This window comes from Macrobrachium nipponense, chromosome 4 (genome assembly GCF_015104395.2).
Source record: "Macrobrachium nipponense isolate FS-2020 chromosome 4, ASM1510439v2, whole genome shotgun sequence".
Taxonomy (NCBI): domain Eukaryota; kingdom Metazoa; phylum Arthropoda; class Malacostraca; order Decapoda; family Palaemonidae; genus Macrobrachium; species Macrobrachium nipponense.
This window is the reverse complement of record NC_061100.1, coordinates 126,988,173-127,007,982: the sequence shown is the minus strand read 5'-3', so window position 1 is coordinate 127,007,982 and position 19,810 is coordinate 126,988,173. Positions and strand designations below refer to the sequence as shown.

At 39.4% G+C, this 19,810-nt stretch overlaps 1 protein-coding gene across 1 annotated transcript in view; it reads right to left on the bottom strand.

Annotated features, from left to right (window-relative positions):
- Nucleotides 1–12,162: 12,162 nt before the first annotated feature.
- Nucleotides 12,163–19,810, bottom strand: part of LOC135211148 (ubiquitin carboxyl-terminal hydrolase 29-like) — a 105,039-nt gene continuing 97,391 nt past the window's right edge. Inside the window, exon 13 of the mRNA XM_064244312.1 lies at nucleotides 12,163–13,514. Within this exon, the coding sequence (XP_064100382.1) occupies nucleotides 13,475–13,514 (40 nt within the window). The 3' untranslated portion in view covers nucleotides 12,163–13,474. The remainder of the gene's footprint in view (nucleotides 13,515–19,810) is intronic.

Sequence of the window (19,810 nt, the reverse complement as noted above, 5' to 3'; positions counted from 1 at the left end):
AAGCGGCATATAGGAGTTACTTCCTCTCCTCCTATACCCTTCAAAATAACTGAATCTCCTGTGAGACTCTTCTCCAACTGAGGGTGAGAACCACGTACTACCACACTATGGTTACTCCCTGTATCACGTAATATCTTGACTGGTACCTGCATACTTCCTTCTTGAGTTGACAGCATACCCTCATAGATATATGGCTTAAAGCCTCCACACTGCTTAAAACCACTCACTGCTTGAGGTAACATTTCCACTGGTTGCTAAACATTCAGCTTGTTTAGTTTCATTCTTGTCTGGAGTCTGATTCTTTGCCCACACTGCTCTTCGTAGTTTTTGTTTCACAACTTGACTAACTGGTTTTGACTGCTGTTGATTCGGTAACACTCTTGACTGTAGTGTCCTACTCTTCCACACTTGAAACAGACAACATTAGGTTTCTGTAACTGTCTTGAAAAACTAGATGAGGATTTCACAATTTAGTTTTGCTGAGCTGTAATTGCCTTGTGTACTCCTTGTAGTAAGTGATCACTTGTGGGTTTCCATTAAATTTGTTCCTGTTATTTGGATAAGACTTAAAACCTGGGCGTTGTTGACTCTGGTACTTGACATTGTAATTACGTTTGCTACTGATTATATTGTAATCTTCACTAAGTGTAGCGGCTTTGTCAAGTTTCTTCACTTCTCTCTCTCTTAGATAGGCTATTATATGTTCAGGAATTGTCCTTAAGATACTGTTCAAGAACAAGTAAACTCTTTCTAAACTCATCAAAAGTTTTAACTTTAGCAGCTTCTACCCAACGTTTGAAACACCTTCTCACCTTGTAAGCATAATCTAAGAATGTTCCTTTCTCATCTTTTCTTAAATTTCTGAATCTCTCATTGTAGTACTCTGGGGTCATCTGGTAAACTTGTAGCACACTGTGTTTAAGTACCTTGTAGTCTTTACACTGATCAGCTGTTAAGGCTAGATAAGCACTTCTCCCTTTTACCAATCAAGACACTTGTAGCAAACTGACCATTTATCCTCTGGCCATCCCATACCTGAAGCCACTTTCTCAAAGTGATCAAAAAACTCATCTGGAGCTTCAGTAAACTTAGGATTAACTTCTGTATCAATTACTGTACCATAAACATAAACAACCCAGGAAGTTCAAACAGATCATGGAGGATGGTTGCCATATTTTTGCTGTCTGATTTATTGTACTGTATTTTGTTAAAAGTTTAGTTGACTATGATTATCACACATGTTTTAACAGTACACGAGAATATTTTATCATTGTCGATGTTTCTCTAATCACTATAAAAAATACTTTAAAAAGTCTTAATTTCATATAGGTACATGGCAGTTGTTAAGATTCTCATCCCAGCCATAGTGCCCTTCAATTCTCCTCCCTTGGCAGTAACTGTGCTTCATTAAAATGATATGTACAGTACAGTACTGACACAAAAAGAGAGAGAGAGAGATCTTTACTTTTATGGCTGAGGCACAAAACTATATATATTTCGTGAATGAATAGTACATTATGATGAATTACTTACTGTACTAATTACAGTACTGTACTGTAATGTTAACGTACAAATAAAGCAACATGCAGTAATCAAAGTGTAATTTTGTCTTTTTATATGCTCTGTGAATCAGCTGATGATACTTATTACCGAAAGAATTACTATTTTGGAAAATAATTTAGTTACTGAAAGAATTATTTTTAATTTTGTACATATACTAAGTTTGTGATACATAATTCATATTTCATTGACCCCATCGGAACAAAACCCTTGCCTGTAACTGGGAACTGCCAGTATATATAATTAGATAGATAGTCATGAATATTGGGCTTTTTGCTTAGAAACTGAATATTTAAGTTTGAAATAACTACATAAATTTGAGCAGGCAGTGTGAATTTTAGGAGCTCAGAGTCCAAGCCCGAGTCGACCACCTCCTGTTTAATTATCCCTCAGAAAAAAACACATGGCTTAGCTCTGCTCTGCACCTCTATATAAATTTTGTGCCCTCTATGTCCAAGGACAGCCTTTTGTTCCAGAAATCATACAAGGCGAGAGATAGTCTCAGGACATGTCAGCGAGAAAGGAATTGTTTTCTAAGAGGAAACAAATCAGTACTGAGCCAACCACCATAGAAGGTTAAGTAGAAATTGTATGATTTGTTCTTAAGATTGTTGAAGTAACCATTGCTTTTGTTCCATTCATCTGCAATCAACACTCCTTTCCCCTGCAGGAGCTGCATACCAAATGTGGATCCACAGCAACAGGGGACATAAACTTACTGCAAGGTTCACCCTTACCAGAACAATGCTTAATCTTTGGCTTCACTCTCTCCTCCATCTTAGCCATATGCGCTGAGGAAAATGGAGAGGGGGTTGGGTCACATAAGTGTGTACACAGCACCTCAAGAAAAACAAACGACACCTAACACTTGCTCAAGAAAAACACCCAGGAGCACCGAGGACACACAAAGTTCTCGCCCTTCATAAAAGAACACACTGGCCAACAGTCAAAAAGGCACAATGAAAGGAAGAGGGGGATAACCACACATGGGCGACTCACTATGAACAAAGGTGATCGCCATGTGATTTGTGCTTCTCACAACAGGTGTGCACACAATCCTTCTTCTCAAGAAAAAAGGACAGTAAAGATGCAGAAATAAGATAAGGGCACGCACACAAAGGCAAAAGTGCAATGAAAATGGGAGATAATTCATCGAGTGTGCAAAAGCAGACGTGGCTGCAAGCACAATGAGAAAGTAATGCCAAGCCAGGTCCCGGGCGACTGTAGGCCTGCTTGATAGGATTTTATTTGAGACAGTTCAGTAACAGCTGAAACATGAGTAACTCCATCTACGAAAGAGTAGTTTTGTATTAATTCCAGAACAAACTGGGTTTGTCATGTACGTGATTGTTTGTACTGGAAACAATGTACATATTCCTACTGACAACCCCCCACCCATGGGTGAGCAGTCTTGAAAACACTTATGGGTCTTTATCTTGGCGATAGCCATATCACTAAGATAATACATATTTACAAAATGGCAACACCGGACTAGTTTATATCATTTGCAGTAACAGAAGGGGATGCCCAGCTTTCCCCTCACGCTTGAAGAAAAGGGGAACTTAATTTAGAAAGGTCATCATGTTGTTGTCAAATGAAAGGGCATAAGATAATCTTACCTTATTGACAACAGTACACACAGTTCTGTTAGCACCCACAGGGTAACATGACAGTCATGAGTTGGATGTCATTATGGACTGGCAAGTTCTAAGGGTAGACAATTTCATTTTTGTATGTCAGTTACTCTGAAAATATTTACAAATGCATGTTTTTTATTTCTAGGATTTTTATTAAATTTTCCAGTGAAATATTTTGCGCAGTAATTTTTTAATTCAGGTAAACAAATATTCAGTTACAAGTGAGTGTACTTTCATATCTAATGAAAATATTTTTCTATATCAATCTGCCGGGGAATATTTTTGTTCTTAGTACTTTTGTTCATTTGGGTAAACAATATTGTATTGCTTTTCAGTTCTGATATAATTATGGACAAAGGTATCTTTCATCCTAATGAAAATAATTGTAAATAGTATTTTGCTGTATTAGTGCTGGAAAACATTTTCCAAACTTTCTCAGTTGGACTAATTATAATCCAGGGTAAATGCAGCTCCCATATAGTATAATGAAACCAGTATTTCATTGCTTAAAGAGAGAGGTGGGGGGATGGGCTGGAGCAACAATTAGTTGAACTAAAAAAAATTAAATTTTTTTGTCTATAATTACTCTGTGAATATTGCAGTCTTTAGCTTCTCTCTCAATATATGTTAGCTGTGTGTAATTTGCAAAATCAAGTGCAAAGTATTAGTAGTAACTAAATTTGCTGGTATTTTTGTGAGCATTTTGTTAAAGAGACTGCTCCACGCAAACTCCATAATCGACTCTACCACTATAAAAAAAATTTCCACTTCAACTTAGTGATATGTACTGGGTGTCTTGCTTTCCCTTCCCCCCTCACATGTGATTTTGCAGCAATCACGTCTGAGTGAAACCATGCTACCCCAAGGGGACACAGCGTGCCTCCTAGGGCAGCCAACATCCGTTTTCAGTAATGACCACATCTGAACAAACTGGATCATTCTCCCAGACCCTTACGACCGTCATCAATTGAGTGACGTCCTTTCATGACTGTTCATCCATGGGTAGATAAGACATTATATGGTAGGATAACTATTAGTTCACACTGAACTCTGGTTATTGCTACACATATACAAAGCCTCAGTATGAAAAAGTAATCCTATACATAAAGGTCTAATTGTTCCTACTCAACATTGGTATTAGACTCCCCTCTAGAGTCAGGATGATTCCAATCTCAACAGCATGTTTCTTTTAGATCCCGTACATTTCAGAATTCCTTCAGAGCAGGAAGTTACAGTCTTATTCAGCAGGTGTTTTTCATAGGATGAAGACATAGACCCTGGCCACAAGATGAACTGGTGGCCCTACAGATGATGCGTCAGAGGGGCAGCTTCTGCCTCTCTTGCCTGACCTAGACCGTTCCCAACGAACGTGGGATGACCCCGCTCCCGTTCGTGCTTCCCTCATGGCAGCTTTTTTTCTCAAGTCGCTTTTTTAAACTTAAAATACGGTGCGCTTGTCTTTCTCTTAAAAATTTTCAGTGTTATGTTGGTTTATACAAAGCCCAGCTTGTTACCAATAGTCTGGCAGGGCATTTTGTTTGCAGGAGAGGTTGCAAACTAATCACTTATGTATGTCAGTAATCATTCATGGCACTGTTATGAGAAAGGCTTCTGCAATTTTGTGTAATATATCTGTTGAAGAAATTGCTGCTTTTTTTTTAATTTTAGAAAAGCTCTTCCCTAGTTGACATTGTACATGTTTTCGACAATAGTTTTCACAAAACTTGAAGCAATTTAGATTAGTTTGGCGATTAAAACCCAAAAGGGAGATCCTTTAAGTGTGACGGACAAAAGGCTGCTGATCAATGGAAATATGCAAGTTTTCATAATAAAACTAATATTGTAATACTTACCTGAACACCTGAATTAGCCCTGGTCACTGACCAGCCCGAACTATATCCCCACACATTTACCCACTAAGTGGGTAATTTTAACTGTCAGTGTTACCAACGCTGCAGGTAAAATCTAAGTCAAATGGTTACCTGTTGTTACCGTTGGCAACGCTGCCGCAAATACCTGCCACCAGTGGCCTGTCTCCTCATTCCTCAATTGAATCATTCACTATCAAATTGAATGGGGAGGAGGGTGGGAACATTCAGGTGTTCAGGTAAGTATTACAATATTAGTTTTATTATGAAAACTTCATATTGCAATACACTCCCTGAACACCTGAATTAGCCCGATTAACAACATTTAGTCGGAGGCGGGGTCAATCTCATTCAGGCCCCGGACCACTGTAAACTCGGAACATACGCAGGTAACTCATAAGCAACCTAGCATGTATAAAAGCATGTATCCTCACCTAGTTATCCAAACTCGGAGGTGTGGATGTTTGCAAAGAAAGTACTTCAAAGTCAGTGTTGAGTCTAACGTACTATCTGAGTCAGAAGTACCTCCCATGTGATAAGCTATACTTCTTATTCATGGAGGCAAAAAAAAAAAACAAATCTCCTCACCTGGTTGTCCATCTCAGTAACTGAGGATGCTTGCATAGGAAGTACCATACCGTCGGTGTCGAGTCCTAGGTACCGCCTGAGTCTGAAGAACCTCCCATGTGGTATTCTATACCTCTCTGTATGGAGGGAAATGGTGAACCTCCCATGTGGCTATAGCCTCTCATGTATGGAGGAGAAGTTGAGCGTGCAGGACCTTCAGTTCTCTACTGCTCACTGATGTAGATGACTTGTGCTGAAGAAGTAGTTGTTATTCCAACATGATCATCGGGATCTGCCTAACCTCAAGGGCCTAAGGGACAAAACACTCTGTCTAAGCTTGACCAACAGAAACACTAGAGTTCATTAGACTATCACTGCCTCCCTAAACTTCTAACACCATAAAGTTCATTTCGACTATCACTGCTTACCTAAACTTCTAAGACCCTGAAGTTCCTTTCGACTATCACTGCTTACCTAAACTTCTAACACCCTGAAGTTCATTTCGACTATCACTGCTTACCTAAACTTCTAACACCCTGAAGTTCATTTAGACTATCACTGCTTACCTAAACTTCTAACACCCTATCTCTACCAAGCCAACTATCAAACTGAGTTACCGCAACGACAGGACTCCGAGAGTAACCTCTCTGAAGAAAGTGAAATTCCTTAAGGTACGGTGTTGTGAAAAACCACCTCAAGAAAAAAAAACACCTACACAATCGCCGACAGCGAAACATTCATCTGGAAGCCAAAGGGTAGCCCTCCGCATACTTGCGCCCTTGGATTGACTAAGAGTCCATTCTTATGAGTGTCCGGATAAGCAATGATTTAACAATAGTCCCTCCTCTCCTTGCCAAAAACATATCATAACCCTCAGAAATGTTAGTCTGGTATGCAAACCCCCTCGAAACCAATGTGAAGAGGTTATCAAACAGTCCAGGCTCAGAGAACCAACTATCAACTCACCACATCCACACAGAGTGGCTGTGAAAGGTGTCCTCCAAATACGAGCCTCATGATCCGTAACCCTTACCACACTAATCAATGAAGGAACCCAATAGAGAAAAACCTCAACTGACTCGTAAACCGGAAGTCGGACTCCGGCAGAGGAGTTACCCGCTACCTCATACAGAAAAATGATGCTAGCTTAAGTCATTCCCCAAAAACTGCCCGACTCGCCGAAACCAGACTACCCTACTTGATGTTTGAGAGACTGCTGGTTAGGTTGAATACAACATATCAAACATTACATGAATTAACTGAGATCCCTCCGGAGCCTGGAATGCGGAAAGATAGAATGGACAAAGTCCACAATCCGTTATACTCGCTTCCTTCGCCGGAGAAACAAAAAAAAAAAAAAAAAAAAAACCACAACTAGCAAACGAGTCTCTCTTCAAAGGTATCTATCCTCTGTCAGACCTGTCCGGCCACACCGGAACAGGAAAAAAAAAAAAAGGAGAAAAGCCGAACCCAGAAAAGCAGCACCCAAGAACCCGGAACCTACTACCACCTGGGCTGCCTCGATACCAAAACGACATAAGATCCCATCATATCTGAGCCTACCGATCCGATTTGCGCAACGATATACCAACAAGATCATAAACTACTGTGCAAGTCGTACTCGACTGCGCAAACCCGCACTCCCCCAAGACATCATGATGTAACCCCTGCTGTCCGACCGCTGTCCACCCACTCACAAGAGCGAACTGTCTGTCAACAGTTCCGCAAAACCTGTAAGAGTTAGTCACTCGACTGCGGATACCATCACTCTCCAGTGACGATAACGTTACGCCTGAGCCGAAAATACCTTGGCGATGAACGACCACGCATGCGAGTCACTCCCATACTGTTGCGCCAAACATGTACCAACCAAGACGATGACCTAACCTTGAACCAGTCTCAATTTACTGCGAACTCCTGCACTCACCATTGACTATGACACGAGACCAGAACGACTACAATAGGCGAGCAACACCCCTTAAGAGCGAAGAAGTCGCAAAACGCGATCCAACTAACTCCCTTTACCAATACGTACTAAACCTAGACTGGAATCCGAAGCAAGTGACGGAAAGAAGTACTCCCAGACACGGAATCAAGGTCGAACCCACCTTGAAAATCCCATAAGGACGGAACAGAAAAGCAGCAGGAAAAAGTTGAGAAAATAAGGAGAGAGAGAAAAGTCACTACGAGTAACCCACAGGAACACCTAGCGCCAATATTGTGCAGGTGGAGAACTAACTGTGCGGTACAGTGCTTTAATAACGGGTTACGAACTGCGGAACCAATGGGAGCCGCAGAAGGAATTACCAGCTACCCTAAGAAAGGGGGCCGAGGGCACAAAAGGTGCTAATTACAATGCAGACGAACTGCGAACGGCCGTAGCCCCCCCCCCCCCCCCCCCGGAAATTACCGCGGTAAGCACGTTACGTCTCACACTCCTAAGGTATATAAATGGGAACGAAGAAGGAAGATTACTAACTACCCTATGAAAGGAGTGGGTGGTGACAACCGGTATCGATACAATCAACGATGGCGCAGGTGAATCTCCAACTGCCGTAGCCTCCTCAAGAACTACGGAGACACATTACGTCTCAAAACAAGTAAGGATGAAAATACGGAGTTGCGGAAACCGCCTTGAAGCATCATCAGCAGCAGCCTGAGAACTACAGGACCGTGGAAGGTGCTACGAAGGCAGCCCCTCCAAATTATTTCCTTTAACCCGGTGAGAGAGAGAGAGAGAGAGAGAGAGAGAGAGATTGAAATCTTCTCCAAATTTCAGGATGAAACAATGAAACTGGCTCTACTGTGATATTGGTAAATATAAACAGTATGAGCGTCGAGCGAGAAGACTCCGAAGCGACATCCGAAGAATGAGCAGCTGAAGAAGGTTGTGTAAAGACAATATAAGTTTTAACAGAAAAACTGGGACGGAGAAAAGAAAACTAGAACCGACTCTGTTGTCCCCATGATAATCTGAGAAACATTAGAAAATCAGGAAATTATTCAAGACGTGGTCGTGAATACAGTCCGTATTGAAGCTACTGTAATTAACTTGCGTTAATTCGATTTTACGATGGGGTTAGTATTTAAAATCGAAACTACATTGCAAATAAGTCTTCCTATATCTCTCGCGCAGCTGGCGTAGGCAGCATTGTGCATCAGACAGCGAGATTGTAGGGTTTAAAATAGAATTTAGGCCAAAGGCCGAATATTGGGAACTATGAGGTCATTGAGCGCTGAAGGGAAATTGACAGAAAAATGTTTGAAAAGGTGTAACAGGAAGAAAAACCTCTGTTGCACAACGAGTCAATTGTTAGGAGAGGGTGGAAAACAGCATAGAGAAAAAAAAATGAAATCAGGAAAGAAGTAAGAGAGAGAGAGATATTATTCAATCGTCTAACTTCTCCACCTCCATAAATTTGCACCCTCTTCTAAGTTAAAAGGTATTATCTTAATGATAATATACTCGTATAACTGCGTACTGCTATGAACAACCGAACGAGAACTTGTTGCTAATACGATCGAATCCTTTAGCAACATCACTTTATTGTATTGATCGGCGTGCGAAAGTAATCGAATCCGATAACAACGTCTGTTTATTGTATTCATCCGCGTGCGACGGTAATTACTGTATTCATGTTATAAATGTAGCTGAAGCTGATAAGGCAAAATTACGTGCATCAGCAACCTGGATAGAGGTCCCAAGCTTTTGTATGAATTCAAACGCAGCCGTGGTAAAATAAAGTAACAGCATGAAAGAGCTCGTTTACTGTTGTTTCACACCGGTAAAGATTAATCAAGTGTAAGGTTCGTAATACCTATGAAAACGAGTGAAAACGAACGGAATCGTTAAATTTACGCATCTAAGCCGAGGGAAAAACTAGCTTCCAATGAGACGTATCAGTCAAATTTTGGCCTTAAATTACATCGTAAGACGAACAGCATGACTTCGTTTTATAAGCTAAGTATCCAGATACTCATTATGGTAACTGACCAAACAAAAACATTAGCCGAGACCCAAGTGATATGGTTGAATCTGGAGCCAAGGAAAAAAAGACTAGCCGGCATCATTGTCTGTTTAAGCCAACGCCTCCTCACAACAAGTGCTGTTTTGACAAGCTTGTGTAATTGTAATTTAATTGAAAAGTAATAAATTACATATTTCAATTTAATTGAAAATTAATAAATTACATTTTAAGGTAATTAAATTAACTTTATTAGGCCAAATATTAATTTCAGTTGTCACTGTAATTTAATAATACAACTGGTAATTCTTTTGTAACTGTAATTGACATAAGCACAATGTAATTACTGACAGCCATTAGTCTGTTAAACGTATGAAGACGTCATACAACGAATTCCTTATAGTATCCGACATCTAATTATATGCCACAAGATACCAGTATTGACTATGTTAAATGTCCAACATAGTTGAAAACACGTCTCCTTCAAGACGACAAACCTGACCTAAGTAAGGAAGAGTTGTTACGTTAGTTACGCTAGCCAATCAGGACAAGAATGAGGTGGATACGGCGACGCAAACCCGTATTCGCCATCAGCTGATTCCAGAGCGTGAATGACTGCCGAGTTAGTATTTATACTACGCTAATATGATGATACATACAATACACTAAATGCTTTAGTCGGACAGAATCTGATCTTCATTCTGTTCGATTACATTCATATTGAATTATACTAAGATCGGATTCTCGTTCGTTTCAATTACATCTGTACTGAATTATCCGTAGTCAGAATGCCTGAGCCTAAAGCGTTAGCCACTATAAAAATCACTACCGTTATGTAGTACAGCGAATACTTTTTGGCTAGGCTAGGCTACTGTACATATATCATCGTGAACACTAGGCTAGCCGTAGTTAATTTTATTCGATTTCTCTACATAACGAATTATCGTACGTCGATATGCGTTGAGCAGAGAATTAGTCGATATTAAAAATTACGCTATCGTATAAGTAGAGGAAAGTAACCTTAAAGACGAAGGATAAGTATTCAACCCTTCAGAACCCGACAGACCCGAAACCAGATCTGAACGGCCAACCATGGCCTAAAAGATTCTGACGAAAGGAACTAGAAGCAAGAAACACCTAATAGGCTCTAGGGACACTGTCCCTCTATAAACTACTACTTATAATAGAAAACCGACCGGAAAAAGCCTGCACTTCTCTTCCTAAACACTATTTAGCCAATTATCCCTACTCGTCTGTATCAGACCTAAATTTTCATCATCCTGAGAACTTACAAATCGAGGGGAGGGGAAATCTGCTGCCAACACTGCCTGCTCCGCGCCGGGGGGGCCGGCAGAACCTACCCACTCGGAGGCTTGCGGTTCTCCATTACCCCCAGCACCCGTTAGGGCTGGTTCTGGAACAGGCAGGGGGGGCTGAAAAAGAACGATTAGAATTCACTATACTACTAGTACCACTATCTCTATTTTTGTTAAATTATTCGTCAGGCTAGAAATATTCTTAACATACTAGATGATAACCTGTCCACTAATCTCTGGAATAACTAACTAATGTTTCGTTGTCTCCTGACCAAGACAAACATCTCTGACTAGTATTGCACTAAACCTTACTACACGAAATAACGAAAAGAACGTCGATCATGTATGCGGGTACTCATCCAACGCTTGAAGGGCGTGCAGAGCCGATGAGCACCAACATATCCAGCAGTAGAAGGCTCGATCGTCGAACTGTAGATGAAGTAGAAGCAGAGGCGTTTGCAGTCGGCGACAACGTTATTTTAGAGCCGATGAGCACCAACATATCCAGCAGTAGAAGGCTCGATCGTCGAGGCGTTTGTAGAAGGCAATGACGTTTATTTCCTAACTTATCCATAGCGAGTACAAAGTAGCTATCCAAAGTGAAACGGGAAAATTCGTGTTTGTAACCAAGATGCGAAAAACTCTTTGAGTGGGGTCGGGCTAAATGACCAAAAGTTCGCCTGATGTGGGACTGATCCGCACAGCAAGCGCGAAACAAAAAACAATTGAGGAATGAGGAGACAGGCCAATGGTGGCAGGTATTTGCGGCAGCGTTGCCAACGGTAACACAGGTAACTCATTTGACTAGATTTTACCTGCAGCGTTGGTAACACTGACAGTTAAAATTACCCACTTAGTGGGTAAATGTGTGGGGATATAGTTCGGGCTGGTCAGTGACCAGGGCTAATTCAGGTGTTCAGGGAGTGTATTGCAATATTCGCTGTACAATAGTGTAAGTATATAATGGGTTAGTATGAAAACTTTTTACAAAATTTTAGTATTTGCAGGTGGAATTTAATTAGTTATATTGTGCTTATATACTTTTATTTTTAATAAAAAAAAAATTCAGAAATAATATTGCTCCAAGTTCTCACATGTCCAATAAGGATTCTCTCCCTTCAAGATCTATAAGGTAGGTGTTACTGGGAACTTTACACAATTTTAAAAACTATTTCACTCAAATATTTAAAAGGTGATAATTTCATACACCAAAATTATCCTACCATTAGGACAGCTGAAAATACACATATTACTTTATTTATTTATTTGTGTATAATCAAACCTATGTACAACAACCTGCCATAAAAAATGCTCAATTATACATAATAATGACTAGGCCACTATTTACATATCAAATAGGTTCTGTTTTTAATTAACAAAAATGGTCTTAATTATGGTAAATATTGCACTTTGTCAGAATAGCTAAAAATAAAATGAAAAAATAAAGAAACAGAGTTTTTACAAATGTTTTTGTACCATTTATTTAAATATATCTAGCAATGCACCATTGGTCCAAAATCTAATGGATAATGCCTTGTCTGTAATATTCAAACTGAAAATCAAACTTGGGAATAAATTGTGGAATACTTAATCCACTACATAATTAAAAGCACTGAAGAGGATTACCACAAAACGAAATTGTACTTCATGGACTACAGGGCAAGACTCATTTCTTGAAAAGCAAACTCAAAATTTACATTCTCCATAAGTTTGTTATCGCTAAAACCTTGGGCTATCCCTAATACTGACTTTACATTAATGATTAACTTGTCTGCCAACATGGAAATCACCCAGTTGTCTCGGGTGTGGTAAAATCCCAACTGGGACAAGTCTTAATTGGGATCCTTTACTTGACCTTCCCTCAATGCAGTAACAACTGGGGCTAGTTTAGAAAAAAAATAAACTCAGTTGTTAGTGGTTTCTCAAACTACTATGGTAGGGTGGCCATGTCTCAAAGAATTTCTTATAAAAAAACAAAATTAAATTTTACCAACAAATTGCTTTGGAAAACCTTATAATTGTATATACGTAATTACTTTTTTTTCAAAACCTTATTTTTAAACAAGAAATGTGTCAAATTAGTACTAACTCACTGCTTGTTAAATGGAAATGGTATGCTCTTAGCTTTTGACATGTTATTAACATGTCTTTCTGATGCAGGGTTACGGAGAATGGGCCGACAGAAGGGAAGGGAGTCAATAATCAGTTTAAAACAGGGAAAAAAGAATATTCTAAACTTTAAATACTATAATAAGAGGAACAATGTTTCAGAATACTTGGATGTAGATTAGATTTCATGTCTTCATGTGTTGAATGATCCCTGACAAATCTTGACTCTATGTAGTCCATGAAAACCTCTAAAGAAGGATAGCAAAGAAATGGATGTGTGCCTTGGCCTTATGACCCTTGCAATATCAATCACATGGTGTAATGGTGGTAGTCATCTTCGTAGCCCAGTAGCAATGGCGTTTATTGGAGTATAGGCAATTTATATGTATTATTCAACTGATTCTTAAATTAAAAACAGGATCCATAATACGATTCTTCATTCAACAAACCCACTATCTTTTATCCTTGTTTCTAATTTTGTGCATCAAGTCCCTGAAACAAAATAGAAATTACATTAAGCAATAAGTAAAATATGTTAGATCAATCATCATAATCTTCATCTCAAAAAAAATATAAATTTTAATCAAAATTTTTACTGATAATACCAATATGGAAATTTTTGTAAATTATCAACAGATCTTATCGGTACGGTTGTTGAGTAACAATATTTGGAAACATAGACATTATAAACAATGGACACAGTTAGTCCTGGTAATGAAGGGTTAAACATATGTCAGTCCACTCATGTACACGAAAGTGTAATTTTTATTCCCAATATTGAAGAACATGAAATCTAAATATTTATGCTAAATATAATGGCTTCAATAACATACATTACTATTCCTGTGATTAAATACACTTCTTAAAAACATTACTTTTTTTTTTTTGGTCCAAGCTAAAATTTTAAAAATTATCTACTATTCTTTTTCATTTAGTCATCCATTTCTATCTTAGCTGACTTAGCCAACCTACACCTTGTCACCATCCCAGAGGGGGACACCCAAAGCATTCCACAAGGGTTGTGATGGGCAGCTGATGCTGAAAAGTCACAGACCATCTTGATTACCTCCACAAAATTAGTCTTTCTGGAGTGTATGTAAATCCTTCACAAGTCCTCAACACGTAAAGGACTTTCCTTGGAGCAACCAATGCCAGTCCTTTTGAGAGGATGGATGGATGGATGGATGTATGAGTTTTAGGCAAAAAGCCCAGGCACTGGGGCCAAAGAAGCCATTCAGCGCCGTAATGGAGATTAAATAAATTACATTATGAATGAGTTAATAAGTGTATGAAGAAAATGGTTCATATATAAATTACCATATGAGAAATGAATGAATTAATGAAGAAATAAATGAAGAAAATGCTTAATAAATAAATATATATATCTATGATGTGATAGCTAAAAAATAATTAAATGTTATTAAAAATATTTATAGACTTTAAAAAGGAGATGAGAGCAGAAATATCTGCTTCATCTCCCAAAATATCACAAAGGGATTTACCCCTAAGATATCTCTCTCTCTGGTTAAAATATCTGGGGCAAGCAACCAGAATGTGCTCCACTGTTAGCATCTCGCCACCGCAAGCACACTCTGGGAGGCTGCCCCCTTCTAAAATAAACTGATGGGTCAAATAAGTGTGCCCAATCCTCAGTCTGCTTAAAACTATTTCTGTTCGCCTATCAGACTGGAAAGACGAAGGCCACGGCAATATATTATTTCTAATTTTCTGTACTTTCTATTATTGGCAAGATGAGAAGTTCCATCTTTCTTTTTTGCCATTTGCTTAAAATATAAGACCTAAAAGGACCTTTTAGATCTGTATGAGGCACTTTACTAAAGGCTGTTTCTGAGGAGACACTAGCAGCTTTCGCTTCCCTATCTGCCATCTCGTTTCCACAAATCCCCACATGTGAAGGGACCCAACAGAAAGAGACAGATTTATGCAAATGATACAAATGGAGGAGCGATTCCTGAACTTTTTGAACTAAACGGAATGGAATCTGATTGAATTTTTTTAATAGCTTCTAAAGTGCTTTTCGAATCCGAGTAAATGACAAAATTAGTGTCGCTACTTTGAACAACTATATCCAGGGCAGAGACTATGGCTGTTAATTCTGCTGTGAATATGGATGCAAAGTCAGGTAGTTTAGCTGTAAACGCTGTATCACCAAGGATAACTGCACAGCCAACACCACTACCTGACTTTGATCCATCCGTATATATTTTTGTCACATTAGTATGGACAGTTTCGTGCTCCAAGAATTTTCCCCTAATCTCTTCCTCAGGACAGTCTTTTTTGTTAAAAGTTTTTTTGCACACGGATGCTTCTGGAATAAGCCATGGAGGATACACAGGATGTTTTACTTCCATGACTTTCTGGGATTTAAGATTATTACCCCTAACATCTTCATTTAGTCTAACTTGGAATGGTCTAGAGGCTCTTATACCAGAAAAGACCCGTGAGTCTGCTTCCCTCAGCACCTGAAAGGAGGGATTTTTGGGAGCACTTTTAATTCTAGCCATGTACCTTAATCCTAGTTCTTGCCTCCTCAAATCAAGGGGAAGTTGGTTAGTATCAACATATATGCTTTCAACAGGCGAAGTTCTAAAAGCCCCTGAGCATATTCTCAGCCCCATATTGTGTACAACATCTAGTTCCTTCAGCTTGGTTTGACAAGCTGAAGAATAAATCTGACAGCCATAGTCTAGCTTGGACCTACACAACGAGTCATATAGTCTCAGCAGGGATTTTTTATCAGCTCCCCACTAAATCCAAGAAACAACCTTTAAAATATTCAGAGATTGTTTAACCTTAATCTTTAAGGAGTTTATGTGGCTGGCCCATGTCAATTTCTGGTCAATGGTCATTCCCAAAAATTTCACTTCATTTTCATAAGGAATGATAGATCCTTTTAACTGAGTTGTGGAACCTCTTCCACACGCTGGCACCTAGTAAATCTTGCAGAAACTGTTTTAGAGGAGGAAAATTTAAAGCCATTCTCATCAGCCCACTTTGTAATGGCATTAACAGACCTTTGCAGATGTTTACATACTGACAAGGCATCATATCCTGTGCAGTATATTGCAAGGTCATCAACAAAAAGTGAGCATTAACAGGGTGATGATATTTGTTGGACTATACTGTTTATGCCACTGAAAAAAGTGTTACGCTTAAAACGCTTCCTTGTGGAACACCCTCCTCCTGCAAAAAAGGTTGGGAGAGAGTGTTGCCCACTCTAACCTTAAAGAATCTCTCTGTTAAAAAGGAATATACAAATTTAATCATTCTTCCACATATGCCCATCTTGTGCAATTGTTTTATGATGCCAATTCTCCAAGTAGTGTCATATGCTTTCTCAAGGTCGAAAAATACGCCAATAGTCTGACATCGTTTGGCAAATCCTTGCTGGATTTGATTGGTCAGCCTCAGCAAGGGATCAAGGGTGGAACGATTTTTCCTAAAACCAAATTGAAATGGAGATATTAGTCCTTTTGCTTCCAAGTGCCAAACTAATCTGGTGTTTATCATTTTTTCCATCAGCTTACACACACAGCTGGTAAGAGCTATTGGTCTATAGCTGGTGGCTTGGGAAGCGTCTTTATTAGGCTTTTTTATGGGAACAATTATGGATATTTTCCAGTCCTTGGGTAAAATTCCAGTTTCCCATATTTTGTTTATAATCTTAAGTAGATACTTTTTGGCATCATCTGGGAGGTGTTTAAGCATTTCATATAAAACAGAATCACCCCCTGGCGCTGTTGATTCAGTTGAAGAGAGTGCCTCCCGAAATTCTCTTAAGGAAAATTTGTGATTGTATGGTTCAGATTTACCAGATTCAAATTTCAGTGTCATTTCGGCATTCCGAATTCTTTGAAATTCTAGAGAATAATTGTCAGGGCTAGAAACTTGAGAAAAGTGTTTTTTCCCACTCTATGGCAACTTCAGTGGGCTCTGTGATCAGTGTTATTGACCTTTAATGAGGGTAATGGTGACGCAACAAATTTTCCACTTAGTTTCCTGATTTTGCGCCACACCACTCTCATTGGAGTTTTGGAATTTATTCCATTGATATAGTAAAGCCAACTTTCTCTTTTGGCTTTCTTGTAAAAGCGCCGCTGCTTGGCTAACGCACGATTATAGATTAATTTAGACTGAGGGGAGCCACTAGTATCGTCGGTAGCACTTCCTAGTGACTTTCCTCAGAATACCACATGTCTTATTCCACCAGGGAACTGCAGGTCTACGAGGTTTACCTTTTGTCTTGGGAATCGAGCCCTCAGCACTCTTCAGAGTGGATTCAATGAAGTAGTCATAGGCATCCAGGTGAGAATGAAATGACTCAAACTTCCTATCTAGATTGACTCCTTTACTGAACTTGTCCCAGTCAGCATCTTCTACCTTCCACTTAGGTAATGTTTCAGATGGAGCATTCACAACATGTTTCAGATGGATCGGGTAATGATCACTTCCATTCAAATCTTCATTAACAAACCAGTTAAAGTCAAGGTGGATATTTGTTGAGGAAATACTAAGGTCCAGTGCAGAGAGATGATTATTATGAATGCTGTGGAAGGTCATTGACCCATTATTATATAGGGTGACATCATTCGTGTCAATAAGGTCCTCGATTATTTTCCCTTTGCTGTCTAAACACCGACTTCCCAAAGGGGTTGTGGGCATTAAAATCTCCTAATAAGAGAAAAGGAGTGGGAAGTTGGTTAATCAAGGACTGAATATCTCCAATGTTAAAAGAAAGATCTGGTGGGAGGTATAATGAACAAACCGTTATCCTTTTGTCTAATATGACTGAGACAGCAACAGCTTGTAGAGTTGTATTTAATTGTATTGTGGAGTGCTGCAGAGATTTATTAACAATAATTGCAGCACCTCCATGGGCACGATCACCAATTGGGGGAAAAGAGTTAAAAATAGCATAATCAAGTCCAGGATTATAAGGAGAGTTACCTAACATAGTCTCCTGCAGGCATACAATCCCTGGATTGAACTCATGCATTAAAACTTTAAAGTCTTCTGTCCGGGCTCTGAGACCCTTACAGTTCCACTGAAGGACATCGAACGTGAATGTTAAGGTGGTAATGTACTACTTCCCACTCTTTGGAGGGGAAGTACTGATCCTAGGTTGGAGAGGAAAATTCTCCTTAATAAGAGATTGCTTTCTTGATCCCTTTTCATCTTTATGAGAGATTAGGGTTCTTGGCTGACAAACAGCTTTCTGAATTCGAGGCTGATGCTCAGGATTTTTACTATGATTAGGTGCATCACTACTGCTATTAGTCTTGGGGCGGCAAGACTGATGAGAACTCGCATGTCTTAGAACTGGATCTGCTTTCGGAACCATCTTCCTTGGCGGAGAGATCTCTTCCAGAACACTGTACCCATTTGAAGTTTTTATGATAAAACTTTCATTATTCGGGGATGTGTTTCTTATACGCTTCCTGGTGGGCGCAGCTTTAGTTTTATCATGTTTCTTAGTAACTGTGATAATTGATGGATCCGAGCTAGATCTCTCTAGTTTGGACCACTCCTTTGGCGCTTCTTGGTTGGTGATGATATTATTTGTGGATGTTTGCAAACTTTGCTTAGGGGCTGAATTTGCAACCGTTACATTTGTATCAACGTGAGAGGATAAATTGTCCATGCTTTTGGAAGAACAATTTTTAGTATTGGGCTTCATAACGCGTGCTGACTCAAGTTTCTGATTTTTTCCATTGCTAGGGGAAACAGGTTTCTGATGCTTACTATTTGATCCAATTACTGGTGGCCTCTCATTGCTAGAACTCTTCATCAACTTTATTACTGAAGCATAGGTAGAGTTGGCACTCTTGTTAGCCCCCATTACCACACGCTTTGCTGCACTGATGCTGAGATGTTCATTATCAGCCACTGCCAACACATCTTGCTCAAACTTGTATCTGAGGCAAGTCCTACTGTTTGGAGAATGATCACCCTTGCACTGGAAACAATAACGGGCTGCTTCGCACTTGTCCAAATTGTCATGCTCAGCAGAGCACACAGAACATCTCTTATTGTTTCCACATGAGTCTTGAATGTGGCCATATTCGAAACATTTGCGACATTGTTTAGGGTTTCTTTTATTTTTTTTATTTTTTTGACTTGCATCCTCTCATGGCCAACATTGATGGTATCAGGCAAGTAATTGGAGGAGAAAGTTAAAAGCATAGCTGCATCCCCTCCCAATTTTTTTACATGAGATACACAAGGAGGGCACCTTAGGAGAATCTCCTCCTCATTAAAAACTGCAAGTCTCTTGAATAAACTACCCCTTTCAGCGTGTTAAAGAATCTGTGCGATGTTATAGCCTCAATATTTCCACTTTCTGGGGGTTTAAACTTTGATAATAAAATCGCTTGCGTCTCATTGCCTGCTTTTATGAGTAAGTTCTTTCCATATCGTTTCAGATTACCAATAGGAATAGAACCCACTTTGTTCTCAATACATTCTGCAGCTTTAATGAAATTTTTCCTTCCCTCTTTATAACTGGCACATGCCATATAGGGGGAGGAAGCGTCCTGGTATATGTTGCTGGTCCACATTCTTCATTCATAGGAACAAAATCGAATGGCTCATCATTCAAATTCCTCACCGAAAACACCTTGGTGCTTAAAACAGAGTCATTTAGAATGTGGCCATTTAAATTCGTTTGTGCCTCACTAGCTTCTTGGGGAGAGGAAAATCTAATGTATGCAGAAAAAGACTGCTTGTCTTTTTCTAGAAGCATCTTAATCCTCTCCACCTTACCAAAC